Genomic DNA, 25,225 nt, shown 5'->3' with positions numbered 1-25,225 from the left:
CGGTGATTGGTCCAGAAATAGTACAATAGATTACAGAGAAGATTAAGATGATTCAAGAGAAGATGAAAGCTTCTCAGAGTCGTCAGAAGAGTTATCATGACAGGAGGAGAAAAACACTTGAGTTTCAAGAGGGAGATCATGTATTTATGAGGGTTACTCCTATGACAGGAATTGATCGGGCATTGAAGTCGAAGAAGTTGACTCCGTGTTTTATTGGACCATTCTAAATCTGTGAAAGAGTGGGAGAAGTGGCATATCGTATCGCTTTACCGCCGATGCTTGCAAATTTGCATGATGTATTTCATGTGTCTCAGTTGAGGAAATACATTTCAGACCCGTCCCATGTGATCCAAGCAGATGATGTACAGGTGAAAGACAACTTGACGATTGAGACTTTACCTGTGAGGATTGAAGAACGAAGACTGAAGCAATTGCGTGGCAAGGAAATAGCTTTAGTTAGAGTAGCTTGGGGAGGACCAGCTGAGGGAAATGTTACCTGGGAGCTAGAGAGTCAGATGAAGGATTCTTATCCAGAACTCTTTACCTGAGGTATGTTTTCGAGGACAAAAACTCTTTTAGTGGGGGAGAGTTGTAACACCCGTATAATTTTAATATTAATTTAATTGGAATATTGAATTAATAATTAGAATTATTAAGAATTTGTGGAAAATAATGGTTTATGGCATTTGGGCCATGTGAGGAAATAGTAAAAGAAGTGGGGTGTGATATGATAATCCTTTTACTAATTTTATTATTATTTTCAAAAAACAATTGGATTTGGGAAACAAAGAAAGAACGTGAAAGAACAGAAGTTTTGGGAACAAAGAACGTGAAGGAGAACTGAAGAGGGAGAGACCAAAGATCAAGAAATTGTCTAAGGTAAGGGGAGTGATAACGCAAAAATGTATCACATATTAGGCTTGATTTACATATATTATTTCCCTATTTTATCTTAATTATGTTGCTTTATGTTGGTATTATGCTGGTATTTTCATTGTTTCAGGTTTTATGTTCGTTTTGAGAACTATTTGTCAAAAGAAGATGAAATGTAGATAAAATCAACTTAAAAAGAAGAAAATAGGCAAATATTATAAGTGGAGGTGCAAATAGAATGAATCAAATGTGAGGGGTGCAAATAGGATGGACCAAGTTTGGAAGCCCAACCCACGAAGGAGCTGAAGCTCCCACTATGAAGAAGCTGAGACGCCCGTCTAAGGGCCCAATTGCATGGAGACGCCCGTCTCCAAAGTCCAAGGGCCACGTCATCAAAGGAGACGTCCGTCTCCCAAGTTCACCCACGTTCATAGGACACGTCACATGAAGGAGACGTCCGTCTCCAAAAATCCAGCCACTTTGAGACCCACGTCTCAAGACTCGTTCAAAGACAGTTTAAATTTGAAGGCCCACGTCTTCGTTCTATACTCCACCAACCAAGTCTTCCTATATTTTCTCAACTTCCCACGCCATGATGTCCACTATTTCTCACATGATGCTGAAAGTAACTTCCATTTTCCATTCACTTTATAAAGAGTCTGAGCATTCATTTGAAGGCATCCAAGTTTTAGGCGCGGAAGCGCTGTTCATAGTTTTAGGCATAAATTATCACTTTGTAAAAGTGGTAGTTTCTCACATTGAGGAACTACCACACCATTAGTTTTAGGCCTACAACTTATGTACTCTTGGATCACAATCTTGCCGACATTGTTTCAAAGCTTCATTCAAGTTTCAAGATTTGTTTTGTTCGTAATTTTATTCAAGTTTGTTTCGTCTTCTTTACTTCCAGGTTTATTTATTTGCAATTATTTTAGTTTCTTGTTCTTATAATATTGTTTTATCATTACAAATCTAGTTACGCACATGTTCATGGTTAGTAATTATAATTTCATGTTTAATAATTATAATTTCATGTTTAATAATTATAATTTCATGTTTGTTCCTTTAAGTATGTTTGGCTAATTAATTAAGATATCGGTATGTAAAGTAAGTTAACCGTGGGATACGAAATAAATTGGCTTAATTATGTTTTATTAAATGTAACTTGTTTTTGGTTTGTGTGTCTAATTTAATTAGTAAGTCTTAAAACCAATAGAGCGAAAGTTTGAGGGCTTAAGACGGTCAAAGGTTAAAATCAATAGAGCGAAAGTTTGAGATCTTTAACTGGATAGTAGACATAGGACATTAATTTTAAGGATGGAGAAAGCGTATTAAAACTAATTAGAACTTATTTATTTTCAAAAAGTGTTTTTAAACCCGCGCGGGATGGCGAAAGCGTACGTTAGGGATATTAGCATGTTCCGAGTCAACAGAGGGAGAGTTTGAGATTAGGAGATTTAAGTAGATAACGACTTCATAAAACAAGCATTTTATTAATTACGTTGTTTCCAAAAAGCTTTTCTAAATCTAATGGGATGGCGAAAGCGTACATTATGAGTTAGGATCGTAGTCTGAATCTATAGAGCGGGAGTTTGAGAGGAGGACTTTTTAATAACATAGTTAGTAAAGATCTTTGATTTAATTAGAATCTGGCCAATGGAACTTCGGATCACCTAAGTTAGATGAAATACATACTGATATCCATTTATTAGTATATTCCTAGATTTAAGATTTTAGTTTCCCCTTATTAATAACCCAAATATCATTAGCCTTAGCTTTACATTGTAACTTTAGATAACGGTAGGTCGATTTATAGTCCCTGTGGATTCGATATCTTTTAAAACTACACGACACGACTGTGCACTTGCAGTTATCCCGACTAATAGACACGTAAAGTCGCGATCAAGTTTTTGGCGCCGTTGCCGGGGACTATTTAAGTCGATATCGTAACTCGCTGTTACACCGTAGAGACTAAGGCATTTTTTTAATTTTATTTTATTTTATTTTTTATTTACTACTATGTATCACCCAAACTTTTTCTACAACTCCCAACAACAGTATTTCGAGGGATACCAAGAATCCCATAAATCTGACCTCGAGATACTGTTGGAAGATTTCAATGCGTCACCAATTCATTCTCACCCAAATTACCTCTGCAACTCCCAATCTCAACATTTCGAGGAACCACAAGAAACCTACAATCCAAACCTCGAAACATTAATTGGGGATTACAATTCGACACTATCTTATCCTCAACCGAATTCCCTCTACAATCACCAATCCCAACATTTTGAGGAACCACAAGAATTTTATAATTCCAACCAAACTTATCCTCAACCAAATTTCCTCTACGATCACCACGCCCAACATTTTGAGGAGTCGCAAGATTATCATAAATCCAACCTCAAAATATTAATGGAGGAATTCATTGAAGCACAAACTCTCTCTAGGCTAGAATCTATGATGACGAAGCACCTTGAGGAAACACAAAACGCAACGCTAGCTCCCTTTGAAGAACCTCAGGAATCCCATAATTTTAACTTCGAAACATCAATGGAGGATTCCGACGAGACGCTGACTCACTCTAGATTAGAAGCCATGATGGAGAACTTTGTAGAGACACAAACCGTCCAAAACCAAGAGTTTATCAAACAAAGTCTTCAGAACAATGAAACCCTTAGGCAACTGACCACTACGGTTGAGTCCCTCGCGAATCACAACATGGCATTAGAAACTCAAATCTCCCAACTTGAACAAAAGTCGCTAGGACACTTACTTGAGGAGTATATGGAAACAACCATTAGTGAAGAACAAATTGAAATTCCTGAGGAGAGTGATAATGAGATTGAGGAGAGTGATTATGAGATTGAGGAGAGTGATAATGTGGTTGAAGCAATTTCTAGTGAGAAAAGAGTGGAGATTGAGAAAAATCCACCAACACCATCTGAAAGGGAGGTTGTAGAAGAGTTGGAGATGGAAACACCTATTGTTATTCCTCTTCCCTATACCCCACCGATTTCTTTCCCGCAAAGTTTTGTGGAAGCTAAGGTAGACTCCAAATCTATAATGTATGTGAAGATATTGGAAAATATCCACACTAATGCACCCTTATTTGATGTCTTGCATAAAAAGAGAAATTTAGACGACCATGAAACTAAGGATATCATTAGTGATAAGAGGGTAAGGTTAACCTTTGAGGTGGTGGATAATATCACCGAGCCCGAACTCGAAAAACTGATACTTAGGAAAGATCCAGAACCACCACCACAAGTTCATAAGAATGAACCACCCCACAGAAGAAAGAAAAGAAAAGATGAGGGATATATGAGATGGCTCGATAAGTGGCCATGGAAAACGAGGTTTGCTAAAATTTCAACAGAGGAGTCATTCTCGAGAGAACCACCTTGAGTGCTTGCACTCTTAAGCCGTCGAGCTATCGACGTTAAACAAAGCGCTGCGTGGGAGGCAACCCACGAGCTTTCTATTTATTTGTTTTCCTTTTATTGTTTGAACTTGCAGATAATAAAGATATGGATCGCTGGTCACGTCTCGGGCATATCTAGGCGAAAAATCTATAGATGATCATCTCAAAGATGAATGGGTCTCCACGCACATTCCTATGAGTGTTGCTGCTGGTGGTGACACCGTTGATGAGCATGATAGGAGAAGATATTTCCTCCGGACGCGGAGCAGATTTGGCTGTGATAGCCCGCCGGTAGAATCCATATAGGTTCTGTCTTTTTCTTCTCCACCTTGGATCGAAACATTGAGGACAATGTGTGGTTTAAGTGTGGGGGAGAAGCTTTACCGCTTTCATTTTTTTGCTTTATTGTTTTCTAGTTATGTGTCAAGTCTTTATACATGATTTTCCGTCGTTATCAAATTTCCCCAAAATTTGAAAATTTTAACCTCCAACAAAAATTTGAATTTTGACGCATGGCATACATACTCTGAAAGCATAGAGGTTGTCACACTTTAGGCATTGTTAGAAAGACTTGGAGATGTTTCAACAACATCGATACCATCCTGACACCCTAAACCCCGTCATTATGTGATATCAATTTGGATGCCCATTATGTCGAGACCTTAGGCTCAAGTTTTCAAAGTAGCTCTTAAGTAGTTTATATTAGCAGTCGGCACCATCTTAAGCACAAACTACGTAGGGAGTCGATGAATATAAGTGAATGATCCTGTTTTTAATAAATAAATGTTTTAATTAAAGAATAACCTTCTAAGTTAGGTGACCCTCGCCCGGTCATTTAGCCCAACGGTTGTTAAACCAATAAGGATTTAATAATTAGCACCCACTGTTGGTTGGCCTAGAGGTCACTGGTACTGGGCTTGGTAGGGTGGACTACTATCCGATCCCCTGCAACCGCAGTTGGGAAAAATGGGGTTGCACCACTAAAAACCAGAACCCCGTGTTAAAGAAAAGAAAAGGATCATAGTCGCTAACCGATTTCCCTACTATGTGCGTGTACGGATAACGGGCTTAATGTGATTGCGCTTGAATGAAAAGAGTGAAAGGAAAAACGAGAGATATAGGTTGAGTTATAATGGCATAATTCGAATTGGTTTGTATAAGGAGGGAGTTTTTGAACATTGTGTCGTTACGGTATCCTTGGTGTTGATATCTATTACCTATCGATGTAACATTTGCCTAACACAAATATGATTAGGAGTCGTGTCATGCCCTTGTTTCGAATCGAGCTTAACTATTTCTTTTTACCGTGTGGTTGATTGCTTGAGGACAAGGAATGGTTTAAGTGTGGGGGTATTTGATAACGCGAAAATGTATCACATATTAGGCTTGATTTACATATATTATTTCCCTATTTTATCTTAATTATGTTGCTTTATGTTGGTATTATGCTGGTATTTTTATTGTTTCAGGTTTTATGTTCGTTTTGAGAACTATTTGTCAAAAGAAGATGAAATGTAGATAAAATCAACTTAAAAAGAAGAAAATAGGCAAATATTATAAGTGGAGGTGCAAATAGAATGAATCAAATGTGAGGGGTGCAAATAGGATGGACCAAGTTTGGAAGCCCAACCCACAAAGGAGCTGAAGCTCCCACTATGAAGAAGCTGAGACGCCCGTCTAAGGGCCCAATTGCATGGAGACGCCCGTCTCCAAAGTCCAAGGGCCACGTCATCAAAGGAGACGTCCGTCTCCCAGGTTCACCCACGTTCATAGGACACGTCACATGAAGGAGACGTCCGTCTCCAACAATCCAGCCACTTTGAGACCCACGTCTCAAGACTCGTTCAAAGACAGTTTAAATTTGAAGGCCCATGTCTCCGTTCTATACTCCACCAACCAAGTCTTCCTATATTTTCTCAACTTCCCACGCCATGATCTCCACTACTTCTCACATGATGCTGAAAGTAACTTCCATTTTCCATTCACTATATAAAGAGTCTGAGCATTCATTTGAAGGAATCCAAGTTTTAGGCGCGGAAGCGCTGTTCATAGTTTTAGGCATAAATTATCACTTTGTAAAAGTGGTAGTTTCTCACATTGAGGAACTACCACACCATTAGTTTTAGGCCTACAACTTATGTACTCTTGGATAACAATCTTGCCGACATTGTTTCAAAGCTTCATTCAAGTTTCAAGATTTGTTTTGTTCGTAATTTTATTCAAGTTTGTTTCGTCTGCTTTACTTCCAGGTTTATTTATTTGCAATTATTTTAGTTTCTTGTTCTTATAATATTGTTTTATCATTACAAATCTAGTTACGCACATGTTCATTGTTAGTAATTATAATTTCATGTTTAATAATTATAATTTCATGTTTAATAATTATAATTTCATGTTTAATAATTATAATTTCATGTTTGTTCCTTTAAGTATGTTTGGCTAATTAATTAAGATATCGGTATGTAAAGTAAGTTAACCGTGGGATACGAAATAAATTGGCTTAATGATGTTTTATTAAATATCACTTGTTTTTGGTTTGTATGTCTAATTTAATTAGTAAGTCTTAAAACCAATAGAGCGAAAGTTTGAGGGCTTAAGACGGTCAAAGGTTAAAATCAATAGAGCGAAAGTTTGAGATCTTTAACTGGATAGTAGACATAGGACATTAGTTTTAAGGATGGCGAAAGCGTATTAAAACTAATTAGAACTTATTTATTTTCAAAAAGTGTTTTTAAACCCGCGCGGGATGGCGAAAGCGTACGTTATGGATATTAGCATGTTCCGAGTCAACAGAGCGAGAGTTTGAGATTAGGAGATTTAAGTAGATAACGACCTCATAAAACAAGCATTTTATTAATTACGTTGTTTCCAAAAAGCTTTTCTAAATCTAATGGGATGGCGAGAGCGTACATTATGAGTTACGATCGTAGTCTGAATCAATAGAGCGAGAGTTTGAGAGGAGGACTTTTTAATAACATAGTTAGTAAAGATCTTTGATTTAATTAGAATCTGGCCAATGGAACTTCGGATCACCTAAGTTAGATGAAATACATACTGATATCCATTTATTATTATATTCCTAGATTTAAGATTTTAGTTTCCCCTTATTAATAACCCAAATATCATAAACCTTAGCTTTACATAGTAACTTTAGATAACGGTAGGTCGATTTATAGTCCCTGTGGATTCGATATCTTTTAAAACTACACGACACGACTGTGCACTTGCAGTTATCCCGACTAATAGACACGTAAAGTCGCGATCAGGGAGACTCTCTATTTAATCTCTATTATCGTATTATGATTGATAGTATGGATTAGGAGTATTGTTTGGATTAATTGATTCTATATTCTGGATTTTCTGTTGGTGTTCATCATTTAGATTGGATCTATGTGTAGCAACCTGCCTAAAAATTTAAGGTTTAGAGTCGCCACCTATTCTACCAAGGCGAATAGGAAACCTCGCGCAGTTAAGAGATCAGGGTAAGATACGATATTCAGGTCGAGGGAAGGTGTTAGGCAACCTCAACCCTTTCCTAAGGTTTATGGTTAACATAAAAAAAGGTGACAAATAGATAATAGGGTTAAGGCAAATATTATCAAAGTTAAAGGTTTATGATTTAAGGAAATAAATAGGGGGAAAATGAGATTTGTGGGGGAGGGGAACTCGCCTTGTTGCCTTGTTGCCTCCAGACCTCGGGGAAGGGTTGTACGCCCTTAGAGTTGAAATTTGATTTGAGATGGTTTTAGAGGCTTTTTGAATGGCCTATCGCAGTTTTGAATAAGGATGAAAATCCGTAGTTTGATATTGAGGTTTTGAAAGGTTTGAAAAGTGTTTTGAGGTTTGGGCGTACAACCCTGATTTAATCTTGCACTATTAACCGCAACGATCAATAGATTCGATCGCCATAGTTAACAGATTTGAAATTGTATCGTTACTAATTTTAATCAATTGATCTGATTATTACTAATAACGAATAAGAATATTTTTTAGACATTTTAATGAATTTAGTTTGTATCGTTACTCCTCGTAATCGATTGATTCGATTAAAAAGAATAACGAATTAAGGTACGAAAATTAAAATAAGTTAATCATCGCAACTAATAAAATAGTTGAAACCATTTAACTAAATAGAAATTAGTTATATTTTAAATAAATACCATTTTAATTAAAATTATTATTGACCATAGCGATTAATTGATTTAATCGGAACGAACAACAAATTAGAAATTTTTTATATAAATATCATATATTAATTTATTTAAAAACAATTATTATTATATTGATAAATATATTAAAAGTATTTTAATTAAAATAAACAAATAATTAAGATTATTAGTTTATTAGGGTTCATGATTCAGTATGGTTGGGTTAGAGGTTTATATTATGGACATTAGATCAGAGGCGTTAGATCTAAGCTGGGAGGAGATTCTAAGGCTTTGATCTGAAGACACATGGTGTTCTACTTGAATGTTAGCGTATAGGATCAAGATTAGAAATTTAGAAAAATAATAGATAGGGCCAGGGATCGAACCCTGGACCCTGGGGACCAACACACACGCTCCTCACCAACTGAGCCAATGGCTCTACTTGAAATACGTACGCGCTCAGAACTATACATAAAAAACAAGTACCACAACCGGATCAAACGCGCGCGAAGTTTGAATTGGCAAACCAGGGAATGACACCTCATCGTCTTCCCCAACAAAATAGCAAAAAACCTGCAAAATTAGCTATGGATTTGCTACGAAATTGTTTGTAGCAACCATACCTGAAAAAATAGCGATTTACATATACACTCACATAAATAAGGCGCGACCTATCAATCCTCTTCGTCTCCCTCACGCGAACTCAATCCAACTCTTGTTTTGATCTAATTTTACCCCTAACACAAATCCCTAATTTGAAACCCTAAAACCTTGTTCAGCCTTCAATGGCCGATTATGCATATACTGCCCAGAATTTCAATTAAAAGCACATACACGTTCACAACACACAAGCAAACCATAATACGCAAACAAATTAACATGGAGATGCATCAATCATGGCCATCGATTCAAGTTTCAGAATAACTTACCTTGGCTAAATGGAGATTAATCTGGGGTTGTTGGTGTCGTGTGAGTATCCAAACAGCTTCAGCAAACACCAGTGGACATGTATCAATCCTGAGAATCCTTTGAAACGCCTTCAATATTCAAAACCGATCTTGAATTTTTGAAGACTTTTTGCTCTTGCATATGCTCCTCTCTCCAGATTTTTCGAACCCCTATTCCTCTGCCTTGTGTTGTCTATTTATAAGAGAACAGGATTAGGTCAACAAATAGAGCCCAAAGTCCTTGAATCCAATATTGCCATGTTTGAGAAAATTCACTTTATTCTTGAATGAAATCTTGCTATTTTTGGGCAAATATTGTATCAATTTTCTCCTATTTGATTAGGCACAAAAATATGATTGTATTTTGCCATTAATATTGATTGAAATCAATCATAATATCTCCTTTACCAAAATATTTGATTTTTATCTTAATTAAATCATTAAAAATGAAATAAAAAATCATATTAAATCAAATAAAATGTTAAATTTCGTGGCATATGGTTTTGGACATGCTAATGACTTGTGGACCAAGATTGCATCATAATACCATAGGCCCATTTGCAAAATTTTCCAATTTGAACCTTCTTATTTCACATTTTACCCCCAAAAATTGCTTAACTTTGATCAAGCATATCTCACTCAATTTTTAAGCTACGAGGGAGTTCTAAGACTTTTTGGAAACCTCAAGATGTCCTCTATAGGCCACTTTGGAACATATTTTTCATTTGGAGCTTTTATCTTGATCATATCTTCTTTGACAAAAAACTGCTTTTGAAGGATGCCTGAAAATGACCTGTAATCTTTTGCCTTGTACCTCTCAAATGAAGCATTTCTAGCCTTGGCTTGTGAGAGACAAAGTTGTAGAGAATCCAATTTCCTTCAAAATAGGCTTTGAGTGGGGAATTTTTGATGTTCCATATGAAAGTTATGCCCTGTCAAAGTTGGGTTGACTTTCTCCTAAAGAAACCCTAATTTGAACCTTTTTGCACTTGTTCATTTCTGAGTTTCTACTAATGGAATCATGATCAATCTTTGATCAAATGATAGATATACACTTCTATACTTGATGTTTGATCAATGATCAGAGGCTTGGACCATGCTTTGATTGTGATTGACTTTTAGGTTTAATCAGTTGACTGTGGATCATCTGGACCATTGGGTGGGCAAACTTTGGAATTGAGTATTGACCTTTGTTATGTAAGCACCTTAGAGCATAATGAAACATGGGGGACTTAATTAGGGATCTTGTCTTGTTAATTCCGTCAGGAGAGCACCAAACCCTAGCTTTAGGAGACTCTTGCTCAGGAGAATGACTGGATGAATCTCTTGAACTTTGAATCATTGTGATTGGAATATGGAAGGCAAATTTTGGGGTATGACAGCTGCCCCTGTTCAATCTTCTTAAACCTGAAGAGGTAGATTAGCTTGTTTGCCTATCGTGATCTGATGGTGGAAGAGGATTGAACACTAGAATACCTAGAAATTTGCGGTTGCCGGTGTAGGAAATAGTTTTTTTGAGATGGGCTTAAAGATGCCATCCATTTGCTTGACAAGATACTCGTCTATAGCATATGCTTTTCAGACATGGATCATTCGATTGCATTTGAGGAGGTATGAAGTAATGTCTTACATAAGATTACCTGAAGGGGTTCCTAAATAGGGTATACCAAGGGTTGATGCGAAGAAGCTTAGGCTTTGAACAATGCTTAGGAAGAATGTCTTGGAGAAGACTAACTAAGGAGTTCTTTAGAAGAACTAGGTATGTCTCAGAAAAGATTGGATGAACATTTTAAGGAAGATACCTACACTACAAAAAATCACGCCTGTAGCGACGTGGAATCCATGACACAACATGGAATATCACGTCAGAACGTAAAATTAGCGACATGGTCATATACGTCGCCTGGGAGTGCGTGGGAACTTGTTGTGTTGTGTTTATCACGTCACAAATTTGTGACATGGCGTTCACGTCGCTAAACTTGCACAATTACCAAGCCCCTATCTGCAACTGGGACAGACAAGGTCTGCAAAAAGCAGATGGCACACTACGCGAAGAAAAGTTGTGGCGTGTTTTCCATGTCACTGATTTGTGACATGTAAAACACGTCGCTAATTTTGAAATTAATTTTGGAAGTTGCGACGTGTCTCACATGTCACAAATCAGTGACATGGAAAACACGCCACAAACATTAAAATGTTTTTAAAAAAAAATCTGAATTTTATTATTATAAAAAAAAATTATTATTAATATTATTTGCTGAAAATTAATAAATATTAATAAAAATATTTATTTAGTTAAATTAATAATAATAATAACTAAATACAAAAATATATTAAACTTCTAAAATATATTATATTTATAATATAATATCCAAAATACTAACATATAATAAATAAAATTTTGTTATCTCATACAATTTAAAATTAAAATAAAAATAAAATTCATCCTAAAAAATCATCATCGGGATCGGGATAGTTATCAAGGTTGAAATCATGATCATTCTCTTGCTCAGTGTCAGCCGCTCCCACGTTTCCTCTAGACGGTTGACCACCACTTTGTTGAGACTGCATAAATAACCGCATTTGTTGTTGCATCTCTGCTTGCATCTTCGCCATTGCCTCTATTTGTTGTTGTTGTATCTCTGCTTGCATCTTTGCCATTGCCTCTATTTGCCGTTGTTGCCCCTCCACTTGTGCTTTTAGCGCCGCCTCACGTTCATCCATTTGGGCCTTTAGCTCCGCCTCACGTTGCGCTAACTCGCGTCTCGCCTCAGTTAGAGCCAACTGTCTTATTGTTTCCATTACTTGCGGTGCCAATTGTGTTGGACGTGACGATCCTTCCCCATCTCTAACTCTTTGAAATAAATTTCGATCTCCACTTCTCAAGCTTCCCGCCAAATTTCCCGCACCAAAAAAACATCCAATAGGCCCTTTTCCGTCAATGACTTCACTCCAAATATAAAAATCAACATCTGGATGAAGCGGCTCTCCTTCTCTAGGAGTATATTTGGGATTAGCGACCAAAAAATCCACAAGCTTTGTTTGATAATCCTCCTACACATAAAATAGAATAAAAATTATGTATATATAACTTAAATTAAATTATATTAAATAATAAATTGAAAATTAGTTGCCACGTGATTTACATGCCACAACATCAGAGTTGCCACATGAAAATCACGCCGGAACTTTTTAGTTGCCACGTTAAAATAACATCACAAAATTGCCATTAAATATAAAAAAAATAATAAAAATTGAATAACTTACCAAAGCTTTTCGAGTACGCTCGTCAACTAAATCACCCGATTTTTTTGTCCTAGTTTCTTTAACCAACTCGATCATGAGTGGTTGTCTCCCCAACCTTTTAGCCTAAAAAATAAAATTAACTATAATTAAAAAACAAATAATTAATCAAAACATACCTTTAAAAAGTGACAATAATTACCATGCGTCGAGAATGTTCGTAAGTGCTTATACTTCCAACTGCATTAAGGTGACCTCCTTTTTCAGATGCCCTCATTTTTTTAGCATTTTCAGACTTAGCTTTAAATTCCTTTGAATTCCAATATGCAATAAGTTTTTCAAGAACTTCTTGGCCCAACCACCCAGGACGACTACCATCACGTTCCCAACGCTTTCTAACATTTCGCAACGTGTCAGAAAGTCTTTTTGATGTTCTGCTGAAATAATTTTTTTTAACAAGTTTCTCGCTCATTGGATCCCACGTACACTTTTCCTGAATACATTAAAATAAACTGTTAGAAAACTATAGTAAAAAAAATTTAAAAAAACAATGACTCGAAAAAATATATTAATTGTACCTTAAAGCAATTAAACCAAGCATCTTTATTTGTAACATCTCCAAAAGTCGTCCAAGCTTCTTTATACATTTGCTGAATCACATAGTACACACACCTGGCAGCAGTCCGACTCGGTCCAAACCTAAACAACAATTATGTTAATTAGCATGCATTAAATATAAATTTATATTAAAAAAAGGAAATGTAAACTCAATAAAAATTTAATATATAAGATACTTACGAATTTCCAGCGGGCCAAATATAATATCTACCCTCAATGATATGAATCTCACTCGGATCATCCTCCCCCTGAACATCGTCACCATCAGACTGAACATCATCTGCATCCTGCACAATATCATCCCCACCCGGCTCCACATGATCATCCTCACGTGCAGGTATATGAGTGGGATGCGGGGTGTGGGATCCCCCAGTCTGCTGGAAGCGTGGGGGAATCTGTGTCTGCTGGAAGGATAAGGGCACCTGTGTGGGATATGGAGTGTGGGATCCTCCAGTCTGCTGGAATCCTGGGGGCACCTGTGTGTTAGGTGGAAAGCTAGCAGATCCTCCAGTCTGCTGGAATCCTGGGGGCACCTGTGTGTTAGGTGGAAAACTATATCCTCCAGTCTGCTGGTATGATGAAAAACTAGGTCCTGCAGTCTGCTGAAACGGATAACTAAAGTCCATAGGTGGGCGAATAAAATATGGTGACCCAGACATAGGCCTCCCCTGAGAGGAGAGTAATGACGTAAGAGGTTGGGTACTGGCCATGGACATGTAACCTGCTAACTGACTCTGTGGGGGGGGGGCACACTGCTGTCTGAGGAGACTGGCATACTACTGCTCTTGGGCGTCGGGTCTTCTGACCCTTACCCTTCTCAGATCGGGATGACATTTTACCTATTTATTGAGAATAAACAATTAATAAAATATATACATTCACACAAATATATTCAAACATGTTTTCATTAACACATTCAATAGATGGTTCATTAAGTAAAATTACAAAAAACACATTCTCTTATAAATACATTTATTATTCTAAATCTACAGGCTCTCCATACATATCATTATCATCATTTGATGTGATACTATCCTCAGACCCAACGCCTTCGTGCTCTTCATTCACATTATCTTCAACCAACAATACAGAAGCATCAACTTCATACCCCTCATTTGTTATATTAGACAAATTGGTAATTTGCCCAACTGCAATGACATCATTAATTGGTCCAACTTCATCAACTTGGTAAGCAAGATCTTCCACTATGTCGTCAGTTTCAATATGGCCTATAGGTTTTGTTTTTATAACAACACACAACCCTCGCTTACGTGGCACAAATAAAGGATAAGGAACATAATAAACTTGCCTAACAAGATGTGACATTATGAAAGGGTCGTACTCTTTGTACCTTCGCTCCATTTGAATCTCAACAGTACCATATGTCTTGTCTATTTTTGTGCCTCTAGTTGGATCATACCATTCACAGTAAAACAAGACAACTTTATTCTCCGAGTCCAAGTAATTGTATACTAACTCGTAGATATGTTTAACAAAGCCATAGAAATCATCTTCACCCCCATCTGTAACTCCTTTTACGAATACACCACTATTTTTTGTTTTTTTCCCTTCAGTCCAAGTCTCAGTGTGAAATTTATATCCGTTCACGAAGTATGTGAGCTATTCGTTTGCGCTTAGAATAGGGCCTTCAAACAAATTTCTTAAATGGAGTATTTCTGGTGTCGGTGTAACAATGCATGACAATCTATCCTTAAACCAAGATGGAAATTGTGCATGAATGACACTGGATGTTGGTTGTACACTGGTGCTTTGAAAATAGATGTTGTTAAATTCCCTATAAAAAAAACACACTATAAGTTTCAAGGTAATAATATTTACACACTATAGATAAAATAATAGTTGGGTATACTTACTCAAGATACGGTTTAACTTCGACGCAGTTGATCAACACATGAACATGTGCGGATTGCATTTCTTGTTGGGTCAACCAATGAACACCTTTCTTTCCAGATGGACGACCTGGAAGCCCAAAGACTAATAAGGTGAATTGGCTTCTTTCGTTAACATTTACGGGATTCCTTATGATTCTTGGGGTTAACATCAAGTTGTTAAAATAGTGACTGCAAAAATGTGATGTCTCCCGATGCAAGTAATGTGAACATATGGATCCTTCAACTCTAGCTTTATTTTCCACGGATCTCTTAGAATCACCCATAAACCTTTCAAATGGATACATCCACCTATAATGAACAGGTCCTCCAAGATAAGCTTCGTATGCAAGATGCACAGGTAGATGTTCCATGGAGTCAAAAAATCCATGAGGAAATATTTGTTCCAAATTACAGAGAATGATTGGAATATTTTGGTCCAACTTAATGATATCATCCACTCTTAAACTTGAGGCACAAAAAATCTCTAAAAAATTGACTGATTTCAGTCAGTGGATTAAGCACATGTTTTGGTAGAGAACCAAACGCAATTGGCAGCAATTGTTCCATAAATATGTGGCAATCATGACTTTTCATGCCATGCAACTTCCCAGTGTTAGCGTCGGCACACCTTGCTAAGTTTGAAGAATATCCGTCGGGCATTCTCAATTCTTTTAACCATCTACAAACTGCTTTAGCTTCTTGTGAAGTCAGAGTGTAACAAGCCTTGGGTTTTAATAATTTTCCATTCGGTTGAGGCTTCAACTCCAACTCTTTTCGATTACACCATTTTTTCATGTCATGTCTCGCCTTCTCATTATCCTTTGTTTTGTCTTTAACATCCATCACTGTGTTAAATATATTATCAAAAAAATTCTTCTCAATGTGCATAACATCCAGATTATGGCGTAACAAATTATCTTTCCAATACGGGAGGTCCCAAATTATACTTCTTTTTGTCCAATTGTGTTCGACCCCGTATCCTGGAATTCTACATGCTTTACCCGTATCTGTGAATTTTGGGTGGTGACAAACTTGTTCCCATACTGCACCCGGTGACAGTCGAGGCGGAGGAAGATCTTTTACCACTTTGTCTTTTTTGAAATCTGTCTTATTTCTTCTATAGGTATGATTTATTGGTAGGAATCGGCGATGACCATCAAACCACGAGCTCTTCCCCCCTTTCTCTAACGTAAACGCCGTAGAGCTTCCCATGCAATGCGGACAACCCATTTTTCCATGTGTACCCCAACCAGACAACATGCCATATGCTGGAAAGTCGTTAATCGTCCACATCAAGGTTGCTCGCAAAGTAAAGTTTTGTTTACGGGATATATCGTAGGTGCATACTCCAATCCACAACCTTTTCAAATCATCAATTAGAGGTTGTAAGTACACGTCAATTCCAACTTTTGGACTCGACGGTCCTGGAATGATACATGTCAGAAACATGTACGGTTTTGTCATGCACATCTCAGGAGGGAGGTTGTAAGGGGTTACAATAACTGGCCAACAAGAATATGCGGTTCCCGACCCTTGGACATATGGAGTAAATCCATCAGAGCATAATCCAAGCCTGACATTTCTAGGTTCAGCGGCAAAATCAGGATGTATTCGATCAAAGTGCTTCCAAGCCTCGCCATCAGATGGATGTCGCATAGTGCCCGGACTTGTTTTGTTTGAATGATGCCATGTCATCTGACTTGCACTATGCATTGAAGCAAACATTCTTTTTAACCTTGGTATGATCGGAAGATAAAACATGGACTTCACTGCGACACGTGTTTGCTTACGGTCAACAGCTTTACTTTGAATTTGATATCTTGGACTCTCACAAAACTTACATTCCTCCAACAATCCATCATTAGTACCAAACTCATTGTCATAAAACAACATGCAACCATTAGTGCAACAATCATTTTTTCTTACATTTAAACCCAACTTCGACACCAACTTCTTTGCATCTTTAAATGTTGTAGGTAAGTTGTCTTTCATAGGAGTTGAGTCCAACATCATTTTTGCGAAGAATTCCAAACACTGATCTGGAACATTCCAATTTGCCTTAGCAGCCAATAATCTCACACACATCGATAATTTTGAATCTGACGACCCCTCAAACAACGGTATATTCATCTCATTCAACAACTGATAAAATCTTTGCGCTTCCTCATTTGGCAACTCTTCTCCATCAAAATCTTCAGGTTGATCATAGGCCACGTTCACGCCAAAAGCATCCTCAACCATCTCACCGATCATATTAAAGTTTTCCTCATATTCCATAGTCGGTCTACTGCTTGAAGCATGAGTATTACTAGTCTCTGGCACGTTCATCGGCAAATTTTCACCGTTCGACGTCCACACCCAATAATCTTTAATAAAACCCCTTCTATGCAAATGACGTGTTACTTCCTCTGGATCACTAATTATACGCCTACATTCACATTTAAGACAAGGACACCTAACTCCCCCTTCACTTCGACAACATTCCTGAACAAATGCCCACTTGATAAACCCATCAACTCCTTCTACGAAATTTGGTTTAAGTGCACGTCTTCCTGGTTCCAATCTATCGTACATCCAACTACGATAGTACAGATAATATTCCATACTGCATATTTGTACAATCATTACACTAATTAATCCATAACATTTATGTAAACTATATATATAACTTTTTTATCTAACATATTCTCACACATATATATATATATATATATATATATATATATATATATATATATATATATACTTTATTCTCACATAATCTATAACCTATAACAAGAATATTCTCACATAATATATAAACTTTATTCTTTTAAAATATACAAAATCTATAACATATAACATACTAACATATATATGTAAATATATAAACTTTATTCTTTTAACATATAACATATAATATACAAAATCTATAACATATATATATATATATATATATATATATATATATATATATATATATATATATATATATATATATATATATATATATATATATATATAATATTATATTTTTTTACCATTTTTTAACATAATAACATACTATATATACATATTAAATTTTCTTTTTACCTTTTTAACATATACACATTTATAATAAATTTTATTTTTACCATTTTAAAAAATATTCTATTTCCCAATATATATTAATATAATATTATATTCTTTTTACAAATAATATTATTTTTTAACATAATAATAACATACTATATACATATTAAAATTTATTTTTACCATTTTAAAATATATTATATTTTCCAATACATATTAAACCTCTATTTTTCATTAAATAATATATATTAAACTTTAAAAAAAATTGTATCTATTTACAATAATATATAAAAATTGTATCTATTTACAAAAATATATAAAAAAATTGTATCTATTTACAAAAATATATAAAAAAATTGTATCTATTTACATATATAGATTATGTTTAATTAGATATCATAACTTACATTTATAAATCATTTTTAATAATATATAAAAATTACATATATAAATTATGTTTAATAATATTATATCTATTTACAAAAAATATAACATATATAAATTATGTTTAATAATATTATATCTATTTACAAAAAATATAACATATATAAATTATGTTTAATAATATTATATCTATTTACAAAAAATATAACATATCTAAATATTATAAATTTTAAAATATATAATTTCAATTTACTAAATTATATTCTTTTTTACTAAATTATATTTCGATTAAAAATATATATATTACCATGAACTAAACAAATTATCTCTATTAACCAAAATCTATTTTAATAAAAAACATAATATGTTTTATTAAAAAACATAAATATTTCTATTTACCATAAATTACTACATAACCTACAATTTATATCACAAAATTTTTATAAAAACACATACAATTTATCTATTATCACAAATATTACATACTATATTAATATATCACAAAAATTCCAGAAAAAACATACAATTAATCACAAATATTACATACTACATAACCTAACAATATTCAATAATCTGATTAATATATCAAAACATTACACTAAAAATATAATATTTACCTATTAACACAAATATAACACAAAACTATATTTCAAAATATTATATTTAAAATTATAAAAATACCTCAATCTTCTAATCTCCTCCAATCTTCAAGTTCAACTCTTAAAAAATTTATCTCCTCCAATCTTCAAAATCTTGAATAAAAAAAATTAAAATAAGTTAGAATTTTAATCAATACAAATTATAAATAAACAAAATATAAAATATAAATAAACTAAATAACTTACCTTCAACAATGGTGTGAGAATGAAATTAATGAAAAGAGGAAGAGAATGAGAGAATAGCAGTGGAGAAAATACAGAGAAGAGAAGCGAGGAAGAATATGAGAAATGAGGAAGAGAGGAAGAAATGAGGAAGAGAGGAAGAAATGAGGAGAAGGGGAAGCGTGCAGATCTACATTTATTAAAAGAGTTGCGACGTGATTGACCAGACGGAAAGCACTGAAGTGAACGCCACGTCGCAAGCTGCCAACGGTCCAGTTGGCAGCGGAATGGATCTCACGTCGCTAATGTAGTGACTAATCAGCCACGTCGCTAATTTCAACGGTAAGAAAATTTTGAATTTTGAATCTGTCTTCACCTGCCAAAGCTTGCGCAGGTCAGGTCAGTGTCAGCATTAAATTGTTCCGACGTGAATACCACGTCACAACTGAAAAGTTCAAAATTTTTATTTCCCCCCATTTGACTTTACAGATTTCAAAGTTTATAAATTTTGTTTTATTTCTTGCGACGTGTACTTCATTTCACAAGTTTTTTAAAAAATTATTTTTTTCTGATCCCCCATGTGAATGCGTAATTGTTAATATTATTGATTAAAATAATATTCCGACGTGTTACTCACGTCAGAACAGGCCTTTTCTTCCCACGTGAATAACACGTCACAAATATATGACGCTAGGGAACCAATTTCTTGTAGTGCTAGAAAGGCATGATATATCTTAAATAAGACTCACCTAGAAAGGCTCCTAAAAGATATGAAACATGGAGAGGTTTTTTTGGAAAGGATATGGAATGTCTTAAACAGGACTACCTACACAGGTTCCTATAAAGGATATGAAATGTCTTAAACAAGACTACCTAGACAGGTTATGGTACGTCTTAAACAAGACTAACCTAGAAAGGTTCTTGGGAATGGTACAATATGTCTTAAATAAGACTATAAGGTTAACTTGGATATGTCTCAAACAAGACGGACCTAGAGAGGCTCCTGGAGAGGATAAGGAGGGATTTGATGCATGTCTTTAAGAAGATTCCCTAGAAAGGAATGATATGTCCTAAACAAGACTAACCTAGAAAAGTTTTTTTTTTAGGATGTGATACGTCTTACACAAGACTTACGTGGAGAGGCTCTTAGACAGGATACGGGATACCTTAAATAAGACTTACCTAGAAAGGTTCCTAGACAAGATACGATACGTTTTAAACAAAACTACCTAGAAAGGTTCCTATAAAGGGCACGATAAGTTTTAAACAAAACTACCTAGAAAGGTTCCTGTAAAGGGCACTATACGTTTTAGACAAAAATTACCTGGAAAGGTTCCTAGACAGGACACGATACGTTTTAAACAAAACTACCTAGAAAGGTTCTTATAAAGGGCACGATACGTTTTAAACAAAACTACCTGGACGGGTTCCTAAGGGCCTGATATGTTTTAAACAAAACTACTTAGAAAGGTTCCTATAAAGGACACAAAACGTTTTAAACAAAACTACCTAGAAAGGTTCCTATAAAGGACATGAAATGTTTTAAACAAAACTACCTAGAAAGGTTAGGATATGTCTTAAACAAGACTGCTTGGGAAGGTTGTTAACCGTTTTGGACAAGACTACCTGGAGAGGTAAGAAATTCTTTGATTGCTTCTGGATTGTCTTTGAAGAAAGACTTGGAATGAGGTATTAGAATTGTATCTGTTAAGATTGAATCGTTGATACGATCGTATTTGCACTGTAATTGGATGATAACATCCTTTTGATTATGAAGTGACCTGAAAAGGCAACGTTAGTTTTATGCAATGTCATGATGCATGTGTCATGTAATGAGATTCTCAAAATAAATGAGAAGTATGCATGTATGCCGATCCCACACTGCGGGGCGTGAATAGTACGGGCGTGCGAAGATCAATTACGCAACAATGCTCCTTGTGTGATATTAGTGTGACTTCCCGAATATCAGAAATTTTGAGAGACGTGCCCCTTAATCTGAAGGAGGGACCTTTAGAGGGAACTCGAGTTTCACCATGTCTTGCCTGATATGCATTGCCCCAGTGTTTGAATTCTTGAAAGATATGCCCCTAGTCAATAGGATCCTTGATTGTATGCCCCTGTTTTAAGAAAACCCTCTGAACGTGGTTTCCCCATTCAAGGGTCTTTATCAGGAATGATCGTCTTTGATTAGACCAATTTCGAGGTCTCCTTGATGCTAAGTGTTGATTTGAATGTGAAGCAGATGCTTTTCAGAATGAGTCAAGCGTTTCGGTCGCATCCGACGGACGGTGATTTGCTGAGTACTCAGAATGAGGTGATGTTTTCTATGAGATTACCTGAAGAGGTCCTTGGAAAGAATGGGAAATTGTCTTAAACAATACTGTGGTTTAAACAAAGCTCAAAAGGACATGTTTGTGGAAAGGGTCAAAAAGATTCCTAGAGAGGATAGAGACTGTTTTTGTGGCGTTTTTAAACAAAACTTAGGAAAAGAAATCTTGAAGAAGACTACCCTAGAAATGATGGTGAACTGTCTTAGAGAAGACTCTGTACTTTAAACAAAGTTTGACAAGGTTCTTGGAAGCATAAGAGAAGTTTGAATATGTCTTAAAAAGACTAACTGAAAAAGTTAAGAGATGTCTTACAGAAGACTACCTAGAAAAGGCTCTTAGAAAGGAAAATGTCTTAGAGAAGACTATCTGAAAGGGTTTGAAAATAGAAAGGATAAGAAGATGGGTCTTAAAAAGACTATATGGAAAAGGCTCCTAGAAAGGGTAAGAAGTATTTGAACATGTCTTAAAGAAGACTATATGGACAGATTGAGAAGTATCCTATAAAGGTTCTTGGAAAGGATGTGAGAGTAGCATTGACACCATCTGATACTGAGTGACCTTTGCAACATGCCCCCAGGTGATGGACTTGCCCCATGGGCTATTCAGCGTCCTTGAGAGATTTCATGGATCTTGATTAGATTGCCCCATGTAAATGGGATAATGACGGGTTATGCCCCGTGTACACCTTAGCTATCTCAGTCATATGTAAGAGATGTTTTTCTCTTGCTAAGCTTTTTTTTTTAAAGCTATTTCGCCTGTCGGTAGGATTTTTTTCATTAGCCATGCCCCATGCAACTTCTCCCTGATGTTAACATTTAAATCTGCATAGACAAGTGTACTTTATAATGAAATTCATAAGATGCGAATGCATATGTCTGCCTTGAAAGTTTAAAAACATTTTGGAGTAAAACAAAGTTTTTTTTTTGTAAGAAAGTGATATCAACTCAAGAGTTATAGTAGACCTTAAGGAGTAGGGATACCTTTGGTAACGATATGCTTTCGAACTAACCATGCTTCAGTTAGGACTTTTAAGGGTTGTAGCGTGGCTTGGTTCATGGTTTTAAGAAACAAAGGATAGTGGCTCAAATCTTATTTGTACCCATCCCAATCTTCGTGATGTTCTCCAGTCCTACGCTCAGTTAACTGTGTGTTTAAGTTCCAAAATATTTTGGGAATACTGATATTCATGATGGTTTAAAAACCAAAGATTTATTTGCAAAGGAAATCATCTTCCTTTCTTGTAATATTTTCCTTTGTCAAGGGTATATAGTAACCTCTTTTCGACTTTGCTATCCCTAACTTTTGCCTGAACTGTTCGTTTTAAAACTACAGCCAGCGGGATGCCCCAATTTTGCCTAAGTCTCCTTAATAGGTTTTGACTTAGCAGGCCTTTGCATTGCTTTCTTTTTTCTTGGCGGCTATTGATTGCCGGATCTCACGATGATGAGGAACCATTGGTGATTATGTTCAAAGGAACAGTTTTGGAGTAATTAAGTTAACTGAGCAGCTACCCTACCCCAGGTTATGTATTAAGGGCTTTATTTTATATGAAGGAAAACTCCTACTTCTTTAGGCTCAAAGGGGTTGACGAGGGATTATCATCCTTATATCTCCATTATTTGGGAATTGAAACAATGCATGTACATCGTCAACACGGTCTGTTCGAAAGCACAATGTATGAGATCGTGGTATCGTTTTCGTCATTCTCCCTCTAAAGGTGTAAAACTTTTCACAAGAGTTGAATATCACAAATAAGAAAACCGAGTAAAAACACAGTTTTAAATATAGTGGGAACACTAGGAATAAATCAAGACAAACGTAAGCAATGCATTAATGATTATTGTAAAGTACACAGCATATGTCGTAAGACTAATGTTTGAACAAATGGAAAGAAATTGCGAATGAAAACAAAACTAATGATCTAAGAAATCCTTCTTCTAGCCACCTATGGCATTAGACTTGTGAGGATCTTCGAACTCAATGAGCCCTTCTTCAATCAAATCTTGGATCTTGTGCTTCAATGGCCCACAATCCTCTGTATCATGACCAGGACTGTCTGAATGATAAGCGCACCTAGCATGATGCTTGTACCCAGGAGCGGGGTTAGCTGGAGCTGAGTATGGAGGTAGCAGAGTTACCAGGTTCTGACTGAGCAGGCGTTGCAAAGCTTGAGACAGTGGCATGTACAACGGGGTGAAGGATCGTTTTGGCTTGGACCTCCAGGTGCGTTGGCCACCCTGTTGCTTTTGCTGATCCTTCTGTTGTAGTGCTGATGTCTGATTAACTAGGATAGCCCCCACAGTGTTGGGTTCCTTTTTTCCATCATACGACTTCTTTGTGTGATAGGAACCTGAGGGTGCCCCTTGTATCTTCCCATTTTTTATTCCATCTTCAATTCTCTCACCAATGACTACCAAGTCTGAGAACCCTGAAGATATGCTTCCGACCATCTTGTCGTAGTATGGTCCTTGCAAAGTGCTCATAAATATGTCCACCAATTCTTTTTCCATCAGGGGAGGTTGGACTCGAGAAGCCATTTCTCTCCACCTTTGGGCATACTCTTTGAATGATTCATCCTTCTTCTGTGACATATTTTGTAATTGCATCCGATTGGGTGCCATGTCCAGGTTGTACTTGTATTGCTTCAAGAATGTGTTAGCAAGATCATTTCAGCTTCAGATATAGGATTTCTCCAATTGCATGTACCAGTCAATAGATGCTCCGCTTAAAATCTCTTGGAAGAAGTGTATCATCAACTTTTGATCGTGAGCATAAGCAGCCATTTTTCGCACATACATGCGCAAGTGACTCCTCGGACATGTGAGCCCTTTGTATTTCTCGAAGTCGGGAATCTTGAATTTGTGTGGGATAGTCAAGTCTGAGACTAAGCTCATTTTGAAGGTATCTACGTCGAAGACATCGTATCCTTCTACCACTTTTAGTCTCTCTTCTAGCGCCTTGATTTCTTCACTGTCCTTGGAGTCTTCTCCAGAGTTAGGAATAGACTGTTGTGTCTGAGGTGCTTGGTCTGTGTTGTTCACCTCTTGTACTCCGTATTGTAAATCCAGGTAATCTTCATCCTTATGGACATTGTTAGCAGGAATGCGAACTGTGCGGGTTGTCCCTTTAGTCCGTGGAGGAGGGACAAATCCTTCTTGAGAGGTCTCTCCTTTCTCTTGGAATTGGATAGCTCTCCTAACAGATCGGGCCTGAGGTCTGTCCTTAGCCGGGCAAAAGCCTGAAACAAATCCTAGCGGCGGGTTTTCGTCATTGGGGATCTCATCCTGAACCAGGGTATCCCTAGACTGAACCTCTTTTGATTTTTCTTGTTTATCCAGGAGGGCCTTCATGAATCCTAGCATCTAAGTCATACCTCCTTTAACTTCTTCCATACTAACCTTTAGTTGATCCACCTCCTCACGAAGAGCAGCTTGATTCTGTTCTAGCTGGTCCATTGATTTCTTTTGCTGAAACCTCGTTTGGTAAGACGATCG

The 25,225-nt window shown here is 36.2% G+C and overlaps 2 protein-coding genes across 2 annotated transcripts; both read right to left on the bottom strand.

Moving 5' to 3' along the window:
- Nucleotides 1-11,739: 11,739 nt before the first annotated feature.
- Nucleotides 11,740-13,297, bottom strand: LOC131656935 (uncharacterized). Its single transcript, XM_058926485.1, has 4 exons — nt 13,214-13,297; nt 12,838-13,128; nt 12,660-12,761; nt 11,740-12,446 (listed from the first exon to the last, which is right to left on the bottom strand). Exons 1-4 carry the CDS (start codon nt 13,280-13,282, stop codon nt 11,835-11,837), a joined length of 1,074 nt encoding a protein of 357 aa, XP_058782468.1. The 5' UTR covers nt 13,283-13,297; the 3' UTR covers nt 11,740-11,834.
- Nucleotides 13,298-14,228: 931 nt separating this feature from the next.
- Nucleotides 14,229-19,335, bottom strand: LOC131659423 (uncharacterized). The gene is made up of 3 exons (XM_058928614.1): nt 19,262-19,335; nt 17,225-17,750; nt 14,229-14,519 (listed from the first exon to the last, which is right to left on the bottom strand). The coding sequence occupies exons 2-3, from the start codon at nt 17,747-17,749 to the stop codon at nt 14,229-14,231; spliced, it is 816 nt and encodes a 271-aa protein (XP_058784597.1). The 5' UTR covers nt 17,750; nt 19,262-19,335.
- Nucleotides 19,336-25,225: the final 5,890 nt, after the last annotated feature.

This window comes from Vicia villosa, linkage group LG3, assembly GCF_029867415.1.
Source record: "Vicia villosa cultivar HV-30 ecotype Madison, WI linkage group LG3, Vvil1.0, whole genome shotgun sequence".
Classification (NCBI taxonomy): Eukaryota; Viridiplantae; Streptophyta; class Magnoliopsida; order Fabales; family Fabaceae; genus Vicia; species Vicia villosa.
This window is presented reverse-complemented; position numbering and strand designations above follow the sequence as displayed.